The sequence below is a fragment of the Spodoptera frugiperda genome, chromosome 25 (assembly GCF_023101765.2).
Source record: "Spodoptera frugiperda isolate SF20-4 chromosome 25, AGI-APGP_CSIRO_Sfru_2.0, whole genome shotgun sequence".
Taxonomy (NCBI): domain Eukaryota; kingdom Metazoa; phylum Arthropoda; class Insecta; order Lepidoptera; family Noctuidae; genus Spodoptera; species Spodoptera frugiperda.
In genome coordinates, this window is record NC_064236.1 from 17177979 (window position 1) to 17193156 (window position 15178).

Consider the following 15178-nt stretch of genomic DNA (forward strand, 5'->3'; position numbering starts at 1 on the left):
TTATTTTTTCCGTAAATACGTAATGAGATTTGACTATAGAAATAAGGCTGGTTTTATAGCTACGCTGTTAGACGCGCCGTTGAGCAACGCCGCGAGCAGCGCGCGTTTTGTTGTAAAACGAGATTAGTACTTACCGCGCGTTTCGCTTCTGTATACAACAGCGCGTTTACTCAACAGCGCTGTTCAAGCGCGTGACTAACGGCGCATTCCAATAACCTACCGATCGGTGTTATTAGGACTAACTACAACGATATACGCTATTAGCTAAAAATGTCCTCCCCCAAGGGTTTCTAAAACACTGTGCGTCGCCAGTCGAGTGTCGACTTTACACGCTCTTAGCGATAGCACATGCGCGCGCGACTGCGTCGCCCTACCTTGTACTTAGATAGTTAAGATTATTGTGTTTGAAAACAATATCCCACAAACATCATATTAATCCATTTACTGTAACTCTAATTCGGTATTTTACGGTTTTGAATGCTCCGGGCTCTCCACTAAACACTTACCTAGATCTGGAACAACAAGTTGGGGAAAGGCAGGAGTTGCTCCATTGGGGAAGCGAACTTGCGTCACGTTGCACAGCCTCAAGTTGTATAACCACGTTAAGTGTGCAGCATACCTAGGTACTTTATTAGATTGGGGATCCTACAGTATAATCGATCTGAAATCTATATATTAATACGTGATGCAAAAACTTTGAACCCCTTTTTACGAAAATTGCGCGGACGTAGAGCATAAAAGGTACACTTATAGTTTGTGTAAAAGAAGTGCAGAACGCTAATATTTTTCAAAAATAATGCTTATAAAGTACATTAAATCAATAAATAAAACATTACACACACTACAATTTTACAAAACTAATAACAATTCGTTAAATAAAAATTATCCTTGAACTTATGTTAAGTGGTATTGTAAATTAAATCGTACCTATATGGTCGAATTTCGACCACTAGGCGACCACTAGTTATGAATATACTTTGAGTGATCAAAGCATCTGAGACTTGAAACTGTATACCTGTGAAGTATAAAATAAATATATATTGAATGATTTTAGTCTGGTTTATTTAATGGGTCCCGACTGTTACACTCAATTATGTTTCGCATAAGATTATTATTTTTTGTGTATTGATTATGAAATTATTTAATTTTGTGGTAATAGCATTGCTATCTACACTTTTAGACTAAGCTTGTTTTTTACTTTTCAGTTTTTATTTAAAGTGTTTTTTATGCAGTCGGGTTTTTTAATTTTTTAAATTTATTTATTTTTATTTAACACTTTTTAGTTAGTTATAATACGGCTATGTGTTTCTCAAGATTTCACCCGCGACACGAGAGAACTACTTCCAATACCAAGATAATAAAAAAATAACACACGTCGTCGATCCAGTTATTTTAGATTGATTGCGTAACACAAAGAGAGTAAAGGAATTAGAAAAAGAAGAAGGATTAAGGGCAGTAAAATTTACTATTTACAAATTTCGTAAACGGTCTAATTCTTTAAAAGAATTTTCGTCGTGTGGACTATTTAATTTTTTTTTTTGGATCTTTTATTGTGAGGGGTTTTTGTCCGTAATAGTATTAATCCTTATCCTTTTAAATAGTCTATTAATTTTCTACATTAAATGAAGATAAAATTTGCTCTTTACACTGTTTCAAAATTTCTACTAGTTTTAGACAAAAAACGGTCTTTACAGTTGAGGCGTCGCATGGGCTATAGGTAAACGACTATGTAGATAGATTCCTTATTTAACGTTCAGCAAAGCGAGGGCGGGTTGCTAGTCCTTTATTTATAAATAAATTCATTGTAAATAATTTAGTTAAGACGTACTTTTATTATCACTTTTTACTTTTAAGTTCAGACACCGCTAGTCAATCGCGTCGCGTAGTACCTATACGAGTATTTAGTTTGGATAATAAAGAACATAATTGCACATAGTATTTTTTTCTATATGTCAGTGATATACCTTTTTGGAATCCTCATGATGAGCTCTTTAATTTGATACCCATATTGTAGCAAATAAAAAAAAATTTTTTTTTTACTCCTATCTAGGGCGCCTCACGGCCGCCATGTTGGTTTTTGTTTTACGTCACATATCTAAGAACACTTGGGTAATTAAGACGAATCCAACGATACCCTGATTGTCGAAATCCATCAAGCCGTTTCGAAGAAATGAGGTAATAAAGAATATTAGGCTCATACATACAAGATACGCGCGAAAAACATAACTTCCTTGGCAGTCGGGTAAAAAGAAATGGAAGTTACTGTTTAAAATATTTTATTGCATAAAAAGGTGCTACCTAGCAGTACTACAATGTACAACTTATTTAGGTATTAATTTAAATGCTTAGGTACTAATGGCAACTTAACTACTTACTTATTTATTATATAGTTTTACAAATAATGGTTAACATGAAATTGTAACAATTCATTACATTTAAAGCGCATTCACACAGATACACGCGCCCACCTATGTCAAAGCGACATTGGCACAGGGTCGCGGTCGTGAACGAGTGCAACTCCCTGTGATTGCTTACATGGTAATAAAAGTTAATAAAAGACATAATTCAATTTATATTACTGAGACTACATGTTTTTTTTAATAAAAAAGAAATACATATTTTCTCCCTTGTCGTGAGTGTGTTTACAAACATACAAGTTCACATGCACCCAGACCCGAAACAACAATTTGTGATCACACAAAGAGTTACCCCGTGCGGGAAGCGAACCCACTCCACGTAGTACTTGCACTGCAGCCAGTGGCCCAGCTACCGCACCAACCGTGCAGTCGTTAGGAGCAGATTACATTAGAAAACATTAGAAAATATTCCCTATAACGATTCTACTGATTCAGTACAATAATATAATAATAAATTTAAAAAGATGGAAACATATACAAAATAATTAAATCTATTATAAATAAATAATGTCACGCCTTCAATCCCCCAAGGGGTAGGCAGAAGTGTACATTACGGCACTTAATGCCGCTGTACATTATACACCCACATCTCACTATTTGTGTTATAATTCCCATGTAATAGGGGTTGAAAATTGCCATATATTGAATCAATCATCTGTCTTCCTTTTTTTTTATTAAGACTTACTTTTGTCATCAAGCTTTCGTTTTTTTGCTTTGCTTTTGTCAACTTGCTCAAGAGCAACGATGGGTTGATAATTATCAGGGGGTGGGGTTTGTAGATCAAAAGATGTATATCTCCTTATTGGCATGGTAAGTTCAAAGCTGTCATCTTGCACTGCATCCATGTTTGGTCCATTTTTTATATAACTTATAGTGGAATATGCTGTGTAATGAAAATCTTCCACCAAATAGTTTCCTATTAATAAAAAGGCTATGATGTCTTCACCTAGTACTCTTGAAACACTTGGTTCTTTACCTTTATGTCTAAGGTTCACGGGTCCTTTAAGGAACCAGGCATCCAGCAGTTTCTGAGCTGTCAGTTTCACATCTTGTTTCTCTGCATTTTCAATTATACTTCCCAATGTTTTACAGTACAATCTCACATTAAGAGACTTTTCATTGGTGCGGGACGAGCAACATACATCACACATATTGTTACAGTCTGCAGTTCCCCAATTTTCATCAAAATGTTCAGCAATAATGAGTCTCCTGCATAATGAACCGTTAAGGCAGTACTTTACCATACCATATAGATGTTCTAAGTTTCCTACAGAAGAGAATACCATGGTACTGACCTTAAATATATCTTGCAATCTGTACAGAGTAACACATTCTGCTCTAAGCCCGTCACGGCCAGCTCTGCCACTTTCCTGGTAGTAGTTTTCCATTGACTTACTTATTGTGTGGTGTATAACAAACCTGACGTCAGGTTTGTCAATGCCCATTCCAAAAGCAATGGTGGCCACAATAGCTTGATAGTACTTCTCGTGCCATTTTGTGTGCACTTGTGAGCGAACTGCAGCCTCTAAGTTTGCATGATAACATCCCACTTTAAGGCCTCTTTTCCGCAGCCCTCCTGCAATGTCTTCAGCATCTTTAATACTATTTGTGTATATTATTCCACTTTCACCTCTATATCTGCCTTTTAACAATTTTTCAAGTATAGTAAGGCAGTCTTCTTGTGAAGAAGGTTTTTCAAGAATTTTGTAAAATAAATTAGGTCTATTAAAAGTAGATTTGATTACTAAACATCCAGGAATATTAAGCATTTTTTGCACATCAGTTAATACACTAGCTGTAGCAGTGGCTGTTAGGCCTAAGAGAGGAGTATTTGGAAACATTTGTGTTAAAATACCCAAGTATTTGTAATCAGGTCTAAAGTCATGACCCCATTGGGAACAGCAGTGCACTTCATCTATGGCTATCCTCTGCAACCTCCCTCCTGCATAACAGGTCTGTAAGTTGGACATGAACCTTTTACTTTTAGCAAATCTTTCAGGTGTAACATACAGCAACTTGATCTTGGTGTTCTTATCCTTCAATGTATTCAGAGCTTCCGATGTTTCCTCTTTAGTGCTGGTATTCGACATCAGTTTAGCTGGAATGTTTCTATTGGTCAGTGATCTTATCTGGTCTTCCATTAAGGATATGAGTGGCGAGACTACAACAGTCAGACCGGGTTTTACTAAAGCCGGCAACTGGTAGCACAGGCTTTTCCCTGCGCCTGTTGGCATGACGACAATAGCGTGTTGTCCTGACAGAGTAGAATTAATTGCTGCCAGTTGTTTAGGTCTGAATGCATCAACTTTATATATGTCATGTAATATGCGTGTAACATCTTCAGACCACTCATACGTCGTTCCTGCCCAGTCTACACTAGACAGTGTGTCTGTTTTTAGTTTATTAATCGAATTCTTTATCGACAGTTTCTTCTCATGAAGCACACGTTGCCGGTCCTTCCATTTCGCCAACTCTGCATTAACTTTAGATATCTCTTTGTCAACATCTTTCAGTTCGAGTTCGAGTTTTTCTATAGTAGTCATTTTAAATGCTGTATTCGGGAACTTTTGTTATGAATTTTCTAGCCGGCTTCACCTTTCATTATATAGTAATGGTAAATATTAAAAAAAAAAACAACTTGAACACGTTTGTTTTATTTGATCTTCACAATAGGTACCTAATAAACATTTACAACACCAAGAAGCCGGTACCAGTGCCAGGTTTTACATGTACAATTTATTTAAAATTTAAAGAAAAGGTTTTTATGGGTGAGAAATTAAATTCACTTTGCAATTGCATCAACAAAGATTGACAGTTTAATCTTTTTGACTTTTGACATTGACGGGTATGACAAATTATAGTCTTTTAATAAAAGTTTCGGTTGCCATCAAAAAGAAAAAAAAAAGTTTTTCGAAGATCTTGAAGAGGAACTAATCAACTGAAATGAGGTTGAATATTAACGTTAACATTAAATTAAGTAATAGAAAATTTTATTAATTTATTGATTCGTTGTACAAGAGATACGTTGTGTACCATAGACTAGGACTACCAATACCCTATCAACCCTATCAAATTCAATGCCTATACTTAACTACTCTATAATGTCTCTGGTATTAAGTGGTATTATAATCAATATCTTATTATCTTCCTTTTCCATTTTCTTTTGCTGAGAGGGCTACAGGAAAATTTTACTATCATCTTTATTCATATTTTATTGCTTTTGTACAATTGTATCGGCGGAAATATAAACGGGTAAGTTTATTTTAAAATTATTATGACGTCTAAACATGAAGTATCGACGTTTCAAATATTTTTCTAATACGGTATTACTAACGAACGATATTCAGATGTTCTTTTGTGGGTATAAATACCCACAATAAATTTTTAAATGTCAGTTCCTTTGTTTACTATCTTGTTTCATTGTAGTTTGTAGGTACCTGATAAAATAGTACAGAAATAGTAGTTTTTATCTTAGATTCTTTCTCTTCTGATAGATATTGATTGCCGGCATCCACCCTGCGTAGCGTCCATTATGTTTCATATTCATATCTTTGAACTTGCTATCAAGCATTTTCTTACCCATATAAACCAAGGGTTCCCAACCCAACAACCAAGACCAAAATGGTATTTGATCAACACAAATTGATCAAGGACCATTTTTTATCATGGCTATTAAAAGTTAGGCAAAGACAATAATAATTCTACATATGATTGATTCACGTGGTCCTCCATAGGATTTCCTCCACAATTATGGGGTTTGTTCAAAAAAATTGTGATAATTTGAATACATACTGAAATCGGTTTGTCCTCATTGTGGCAATTTAATTTGAAATTTATCCGTCCCTGGTTGAAGCACCTAATACCAATTGGTATATGCATTAGGTGCTTTAAGTGTTCTCTTGTGTATATTTCTTATTTCATAGACCATATCTTGCCCTCTAAAAGCCACTGGTGGTCCACATGCCACCGGTTGAATACCACTAATGAAGATTATTTTTATGCAGAACTAATTATTATAGGTGATTTGTATCCTTCACATGTAGGATAACACACTTACTCATAGTTATCTTGAACAAAAATATTTCCTTTCAAAGTCCTCCAGATGAAAGAATATCACTTTGCCTTTGACTGCCCAGTAAAACTGCTACTATAATATACTGTATATCTGAGTCAAAGGCTTACCTTCCACTGCCATCAGAAAACTGTTGAAGGCATATCCACCACTGTCATCCGTGGCTTATGTGGCTTGACAATATTGGTCATTATTATAAGTATGGTATTTCTTATTTCATTGTCTACCTGAGTACGTTCTCTCTAGTCTCTACGGTCCAGAAATTCCTGTCTAGAAACAAGTATTTGTTTTGAAGTAAGAAATACCTACCGAAGGCATCATCCATGCCTTCGGTAGGTATTTCTTACTAGGTATTTCTTTAGGCATGGATGCCCAAGTCTTCTTCAAGTACATATTTGCTATATTATCTTTATTACTTATAAAGGGATACATTTTTTTTGGGTGGTTTTTAGCCAATGTTTAGGTTTTTAGTTAGGTTAGGGTTTTTGAAGCTGATACTCCATCTCGCCTCAACCAAGGCGGCAGAAAACATTGGATGGTTCCTCCCTCCTCAAAAAAAGTGTACCTATAGATAGCTATTACACAATGTAGTTAATAAACTCTGTGCTGGTAATTGAACATTTTGTAATTGGTAATTTATTGATTATTATTATACACTCACACTGGTTTAAAAGATGAAATAGTTACAGAGAATTGTATTTTTATTTGATATCAATCCAGCTTAAGTTAGGTACCATACTTACCTAGTGTGGTAACTTAAGCTGGATTTTTCCTGCAAGGATCATCAACTTTGTCACTCCTCAGTGGGTTTTTTTTTATTTAGGGGGGAGGGGATTCATCTAATTACTTGAGGCGAAAGGGAGCGTCAGACTTACTGACTAATAATCACCTCGTTCTTTATGCTTCTAGCCGGAGCTGCACGGTAACCCACTAGTTTGTCCGCAGCTCTGGGTCGGGGCTCCTCAGCTATTGGTCAGGTCAGTCAGGATGGAGACATTGTGTTGGCCAATTAGTGTCAGATATTTATAGATAAGCGTCGTTGATGGGAAGTGACAGTAACAAGCGAAGCTGTCACATAGCTTAGGACGCGACAGTATATCTTCTACTGCTGTGATATATCAATTCTGTAATTGTTATGTCGGTAACGTAGAAGTACACACAAACACACATGTGTGATTGTTGGGTGTGCGTGTTGATATTTGCCATGTAGGTACCTACAATATTATGTGACGTCACGGTGGTATTGTTGCAGGTCCTAGGCGTTCTCCTGGGATATGCAGACATGCTCGAGGGCAGTCGATATAGGTAAGTGTAATATTGCAAAATTAATTGGGTGTGTAATAATGTAATTGATACTTTTCGATAGTTAAGCTTCCAATAACTAAGAAGCGCCGCATTTTAAGCAATAGTTTCAAGCTTAACTATTGCTCATTCGACGGCGCGACAGTAAATTTTCTACTTTACCAGAATATGCTGTTAAGATTAAAGTATATTTTATCAGTAGACATACAAATTAACATATATTTAAGTATTGTAAAGTGTACGCATGTTGCCATACTTGCTTACAATATTATGTGACGTCACGGGGATATCGTTACAGATGCGGTTGCGTGGAACCTGCCTGCTACCTGAAAGCAGCATGGAAGTACGATTCCGGGATGTACCCGAGGACAGTCAGCGTAGGTATGTTAAGTTCAAGGGCTAGTTACAACTACTACATATTTTATCGTTAACCATTTCGAACGCCTAGTGGGATTACGATTCTTACGGCGAGGTACTCAGCACTCACTGCCGCACTCTTATTACTTAAATTATTCCTTAGTAACGGTCTTGTATTGAAAACAGTGCCGGCGTAAGGGCCACTGATACCCCGGGCGAAAATATTGGGGCGCCTACTTGAGGGAAGCAAAATCAAATGTTAGTTTTTACCCGACTGCGCCAGAAGGAAGGTAAAAACTAACACTTTGTACGTTTTTCGAGAGTATGTATGTATAATTGTTTGGCACGCTCTGCAGCCTAAACGGCTTCTTGGATTTTGGCTTGAGAGGTGTCGTTAGATTCGTATTTACTGTGAGAGTGACACTGGATATATCAAAATAATAAAAAAACCAAAATGGCGGATTTTTGGCGCCAAATTCGAATAGTTGCCCACTCTCTAGCCTGAACGACTCGATGGATTTCAGCTTAATAGGGCTCGTTTGAGTCGTATTTACTGTGAAAGTGACACTAGATATATCAAAATATAAAAAGAATAAGAAACTAATCGAAAATAAAATAAAAAAAATGTAATTAAAAAAAACTAAAAAACCCGACTGCGTTTGAAATGAAAAAACCCTAAAACAAGAAAGTCATCGTAAAATTGAAGCAGTCGGAACCCATTCTAGAAAGCCGGCCGTATGTATTGTGCCCTCACTAAGTCTTCATATTTAGAATGGGTCCCGACTGCTTAAATTTTACGATGACTTTCTTGTTTTAGGGTTTTTTCATTTCAAACGCAGTCGGGATTTTTAGTTTTTTTTAATTACATTTTTTTATTTCCGGATCCCATCGGCGGCGGCATCGGCGCCCCCCAGAATTTGTCGCCCTGGGCCATCGCCCCATCATCCCCCCCTAACGCCGGCACTGATTGAAAACAATTGGTAAGGACTGGGTTAAGTAAACATTAAATGACTCTGAGTAGATCAGTAATGTTACTACTGCTACAGGTTTTCCTCTCGGTCGAGAAAATAAAAATATAAATAAAACTCGATGAGTATATACCTAAAGGCTGGTAAAGTTGACGACCTGGCTAGCAGAACCCAGCTTCTATCAAGGATCGACAACTTAATCAGTTCTTTCTATCCATGCATGGATGGATGGATGAAGGTGCATTATTGTAATAGCTAATTTGTATCCAATACAATAAATGTCAGATATCTATAAATATCTAAGCGTCGTTGATGGGAAGTGACAGTAATAAGCGAAGCTGTCACATAGCTTAGGACGCGACAGTATATCTTCTACTGCTGTGATATATCAATTCTGTAATTGTTATGTCGGTAACGTAGAAGTACACACAAACACACATGTGTGATTGTTGGGTGTGCGTGTTGATATTTGCCATGTAGGTACCTACAATATTATGTGACGTCACGGTGGTATTGTTGCAGGTCCTAGGCGTTCTCCTGGGATATGCAGACATGCTCGAGGGCAGTCGATATAGGTAAGTGTAATATTGCAAAATTAATTGGGTGTGTAATAATGTAATTGATACTTTTCGATAGTTAAGCTTCCAATAACTAAGAAGCGCCGCATTTTAAGCAATAGTTTCAAGCTTAACTATTGCTCATTCGACGGCGCGACAGTAAATTTTCTACTTTACCAGAATATGCTGTTAAGATTAAAGTATATTTTATCAGTAGACATACAAATGAACATATATTTAAGTATTGTAAAGTGTGCATGTTGCCATACTTGCTTACAATATTATGTGACGTCACGGGGATATCGTTACAGATGCGGTTGCGTGGAACCTGCCTGCTACCTGAAAGCAGCATGGAAGTACGATTCCGGGATGTACCCGAGGACAGTCAGCGTAGGTATGTTAAGTTCAAGGGCTAGTTACAACTACTACATATTTTATCGTTAACCATTTCGAACGCCTAGTGGGATTACGATTCTTACGGCGAGGTACTCAGCACTCACTGCCGCACTCTCAATACTTACTTACTTAAATTATTCCTTAGTAACGGTCTTGTATTGAAAACAGTGCCGGCGTAAGGGCCACTGATACCCCGGGCGAAAATATTGTGGCGCCCACTTGAGGGAAGCAATATCAAGTGTTAGTTTTTTGCGGATCCCATCGGCGGCGGCATCGGCGCCCCCCAGAATTTGTCGCCCTGGGCCATCGCCCCATCATCCCCCCTAACGCCGGCACTGATTGAAAACAATTGGTAAGGACTGGGTTAAGTAAACATTAAATGACTCTGAGTAGATCAGTAATGTTACTACTGCTACAGGTTTTCCTCTCGGTCGAGAAAATAAAAATATAAATAAAACTCGATGAGTATATACCTAAAGGCTGGTAAAGTTGACGACCTGGCTAGCAGAACCCAGCTTCTATCAAGGATCGACAACTTAATCAGTTCTTTCTATCCATGCATGGATGGATGGATGAAGGTGCATTATTGTAATAGCTAATTTGTATCCAATACAATAAGTGTCGGATACCTATAAATATCTAAGCGTCGTTGATGGGAAGTGACGGTAATAAGCGAAGCTGTCACATAGCTTAGGACGCGACAGTATATCTTCTACTGCTGTGATATATCAATTCTGTAATTGTTATGTCGGTAATGTAGAAGTACACACAAACACACATGTGTGATTGTTGGGTGTGCGTGTTAATATTTGCCATGTAGGTACCTACAATATTATGTGACGTCACGGTGGTATTGTTGCAGGTCCTAGGCGTTCTCCTGGGATATGCAGACATGCTCGAAGGCAGTCAATATAGGTAAGTGTAATGTTGCAATTGTCCTGTCGGTGTTGTGTTTAATTGGTACTCCTGCCTCCCCTTTTCCACAGTCGCTCTACTCTCTGTACCTTGTGTTAATAGCTAAATTTGTACCCAATTAGTGTTAGATATTTATAGATAAGCGTCGTTGATGGGAAGTGACAGTAACAAGCGAAGCTGTCACATAGCTTAGGACGCGACAGTATATCTTCTACTGCTGTGATATATCAATTCTGTAATTGTTATGTCGGTTACGTAGAAGTACATATTAGTGATGTAACATATTTATTTACTTAACATTCATGAATGCTAATTTTGACTTAAGAATTTAGATAAATTTGCCCTAGGTTTTTGCATCAAACCAGGTGCCACTTTCAGCAACCTAGGTTCGATATTTTAAAAATATGTTGTTACATCACTAGGGTATAAACGGAACACTCCCAAACGCAACATGAAAATAAATCTCCATTTTTACCATTCAGGTAATGGTTTAATTTCATTACCTGAATGGTAAAAATGGAGGTTTATTTTCTAAAAATACTAGGAATTCTATTTTTTCTTTTACGTAGGTAATAAGAGTTGTAATCAACTGCTTAATGCTGATGTCGCATGAATAACACGAAAACAAAAACGATTAAAATTTTATAAACAAAAAGAAATTCTAGCGTTTTTCGGGAGCGTTCCATGTACACCCTATACCTTATATTATGTAGTACCCTTACACCTTACTTGCCCTACCCTTACTTACCCTTATATTATGTAGTACATACGTGAGTAGTGGAATGTGTGTGGCAGGCACGCCGTGCAACGTTTTGATACGCCACTGTGATAATTTTACAGATGCTACACTGTGTCAGCATTATGGAAGCTGTGTCCACCGCTAACACAAACACGGTCGCCTTAACGTGGCCACGGACGTGACGACGGAGAAGACTATGGAAATGCTCTCCTGAGATCCCGGAGCACTCGATGTAGGTATTAATATTTAGAAATAATGGATCAACACATAATTTCAAAATAACTACGCCGAGTTTGTACAAGAATTTGCTACTATTGTCGTAAACACAGTAAGGTGTAAAAGCAGTAAAGCTTAGCTAATAAGGTAATGCTTCGGCACGAATGGGCCACGTGGGACACCCCGGCCTCGCAGAGGACCGGCTAGTCACGGCGAGTTCACTGCTGGACCCTGTGCCTACGAGCTACGCTATAAAACAGGGCGAACCGCCCTAGGGTTGCCAACCCTACTATATCTCTTATAGGTACTATAGTATTGTACAATATTTCGGGGCTACGTTACTATATTGTTTATAAAATATATTTAGTACGCAAAAATACTATATTGCCGTACCCCTTTTTTATGATTTTATTGTAACTTTCGTGAGACATACTAAATTAACCTTTTTTTTTAATTAAAATATTTTGAAGATCAATGTAACTGATGGGATTCCATAATTTAATTTTTACAGATATTTTTGCATTTTGCTAGCCAGTAGCCACTGCTCACACAATCTCAGCTTTTTATAAAGCTGGTCAATTATTGGATACAAATAATATCAAATGTGTATAATATTAAGTGCCTATGTCAACTTTAAAGATTTGAATATAATACTCGATAACTACAACGTAATGTTTTTGGCTGACAAATAGTTTCAGAAGAGGCTAAAAGAGTCGCTGTATGCTATACAAAAATTAATGTCGTCGGTATCGAGCACAGCTTTGCTATCGAGAGCCGGATAGGTAAGCGTCGGACATGATGTGACAGATTTAAGATGATCTGTCCCAGGCCGTACGACGCAAGATTAACTATATACTTCTATTGATAACGTAGAGCAAACTTAGGAATATTGCTGTAACTACCCCGTAGAAGTACAAATGCAAACCTTATTTTTACGTGAAATTAGTAACTTGCAGTGATATATCAGTGCAAAAACTAAATAACCAAAATTCGAAGCAGATTTAAATATTGTTTAAGAGGAGTATCATCGCCTCTAGCGCCAGGAGGGAGTAACGCCCCCCGTCTCCAGCCCCCGCTTCGAAGCAGGAGAAGGAGTTGAAGAAAAGAGAATTCGGGCTCGAAACGCTATTTTATTACGCTTGCTGCAGTCCCGGATATAACATAAAAAATTTACAGAGATTATGTTAGTTCTGACTGGCATTTCAATTCATAGGACTGACAATATCCTATAAGTAATATTTTATTCAAATGTCATTCAAAATCAATATCGATTATGGATAAAGAACGGTTATTACTACATACAGTTGTAAATATTTATATCTAATAATGTATTTTGAAGAGTTATACTAACAAAACAATATATGTATTTGTTTATTTGCAGTCTGATTTCGCCAAAGACTGCCGACATTCTTCAGAACGACGGCTTTCGGCGACATTTTGAGGATAAAGGTATTAATTGCCGCATTGTTGTCATAAAACATGTTAGCATAGAAGCATAAGTATTTTTTACGGTATAAGCCAGTGTCCAGTTACATAATATTCCTATATATATTAAGAGCAATAAATATGTTTAATTGGAGAATCGTTGTATTTATTTTTTACATTACCTTAATACTAAAGTTACTCTTATACCTAATAGGTACTTATTCACTAAATAACCCCTTAAAACCTCTTCTATATTTTAACCTTTCGTCTGCGGGTATATGAGATAACAATAGAATACACATTGTGTCTCGCACTGATCAGTGCTTCAGCATATTATGACGGTTTAAGAAATCCCTTAACTGACATTAGTTTAGTTTTTCCAACCTAATAGGTCACTATTAGGTTGGAAACTGTACTGTTAGGTGCCAACCTAACAGTACAAGTACGGGTGAGTATAAGTTTAGGTTACTGAAAGCTGCCGATCATATCCCGATGAATTAGTGTGCCTTACCTAGGTAAATACTTAGTTTTCAGATAGGATCAAAGATATGGATAAACTACTTGCTCATCTTCAGGGACGGGTATAAACCCTATAAACTAATTATAGGTGGCGACATTGTTGACTGACCATAACAACCGCTATACGATTTACGATTCGTTTAGGTACTTGCTTGTTTTTTGTTTTATTATAGGAAACGTTTATTTCTTTTACCTAAAAATTATATCTTAGATCTATACTAATATTATAAAGCTGAAGAGTTTGTTTGAACGCGTTAATCTCCGGAACTGCTGGTCCGATTGGAATAATTATTTTTGTGTTGGATAGCGCATTTATCGAGGAAGGTTATATATACTTAGGCTATAAAACATCACGTTACGACCAATAGCAACCGAGCAGAGCGTGTGAAACCGCGCGAAGGTATGTAGCTAGTAAAGTATACATTTCATTTAGTACGACATTTGAAGAAATCTAATTATGCCAATGCCACTGCCGAACAAGGGGTCTCGGGTTTGATTCCCGGGTCGGGCAAAGTATTACCAGGCTTTTTCGGTTTTTCGAAAATTTCTCAGTAGTAGCACGGAGTCTGGAATTGTGCCCAGTATATGGCAATAGACTCACCCCTATTACATGGGACTTACTAACACAAATGGTGAAAAGTGGGTATAGGTACGTTGCGCAGTGGCAATACGTGCCATAATTAATCTGCACATCTGCCTATCCTTCGGGGAAAAAAGGCGTGACGATACAATATGTACAAAATTATATTAGGAATGATTATTACTGCATATAAAGACTTGATTTAAATATAGGGGAACCTGTTCTACCTAGGACTATTTTTTGAATTTTGATTTAAAAAAGTACCTGCGCTAGTTATATCTATTTATCCAGTGTGTATGAATGTGAAGATCACTTAATTCATTAGGTATGTACATGATTAATTCATAACATTATTTATAATTTTAAAGGGACTACAAGCTGTAAAAAAGAATAAACCAGATGTAAGTACTTAAGTACCTAACCCAGTACACGATGTCACTCGGACAGAGCAGGTTAAATCTCTAGTTAGCTATAAATTGGATATTTTCTGTGCAATTATAATTAGATTAATGTTTTAGCATTAGCAATTAACAATTATTACCGGTAGGTACCTAACAAATTAACATAACGGTATTAATTTTCAAGTATAAAACATTGTTTTTAAAAAAAGCTTTACCAGGTATAACCTGCTTTACGGTTAATTAATTTAAAACCTACACTGAAGCCTACAGCCTTACAGCGCCTGCAGTGGATGAACACCGCAGTGGTTTTAGCC

At 36.9% G+C, this 15178-nt stretch overlaps 1 protein-coding gene and 1 long non-coding RNA gene across 4 annotated transcripts; one reads left to right on the forward strand and one right to left on the reverse strand.

Annotated features, from left to right (window-relative positions):
* Positions 1-2248: 2248 nt before the first annotated feature.
* On the reverse strand, positions 2249-5219 carry LOC118266659 (ATP-dependent DNA helicase Q1-like). Its single transcript, XM_035580131.2, has one exon. The coding sequence runs from the start codon at positions 4958-4960 to the stop codon at positions 3092-3094; it is 1869 nt and encodes a 622-aa protein (XP_035436024.2). The 5' UTR covers positions 4961-5219; the 3' UTR covers positions 2249-3091.
* Positions 5220-5524: 305 nt separating this feature from the next.
* Positions 5525-13521, forward strand: LOC118264625 (uncharacterized). 3 transcript variants are annotated; one of them, XR_004782688.2, is made up of 9 exons: positions 5556-5669; positions 7399-7466; positions 7742-7794; positions 8090-8172; positions 9639-9691; positions 9985-10067; positions 10932-10984; positions 11825-11955; positions 13321-13521. It is a non-coding gene; the product is annotated as an uncharacterized LOC118264625 (long non-coding RNA). The 3 variants fall into 3 exon arrangements; XR_004782691.2 differs by lacking the exon at positions 5556-5669 and adding an exon at positions 5739-6172; XR_004782689.2 differs by lacking the exon at positions 7399-7466 and having other exon boundaries at positions 5525-5669.
* Positions 13522-15178: the final 1657 nt, after the last annotated feature.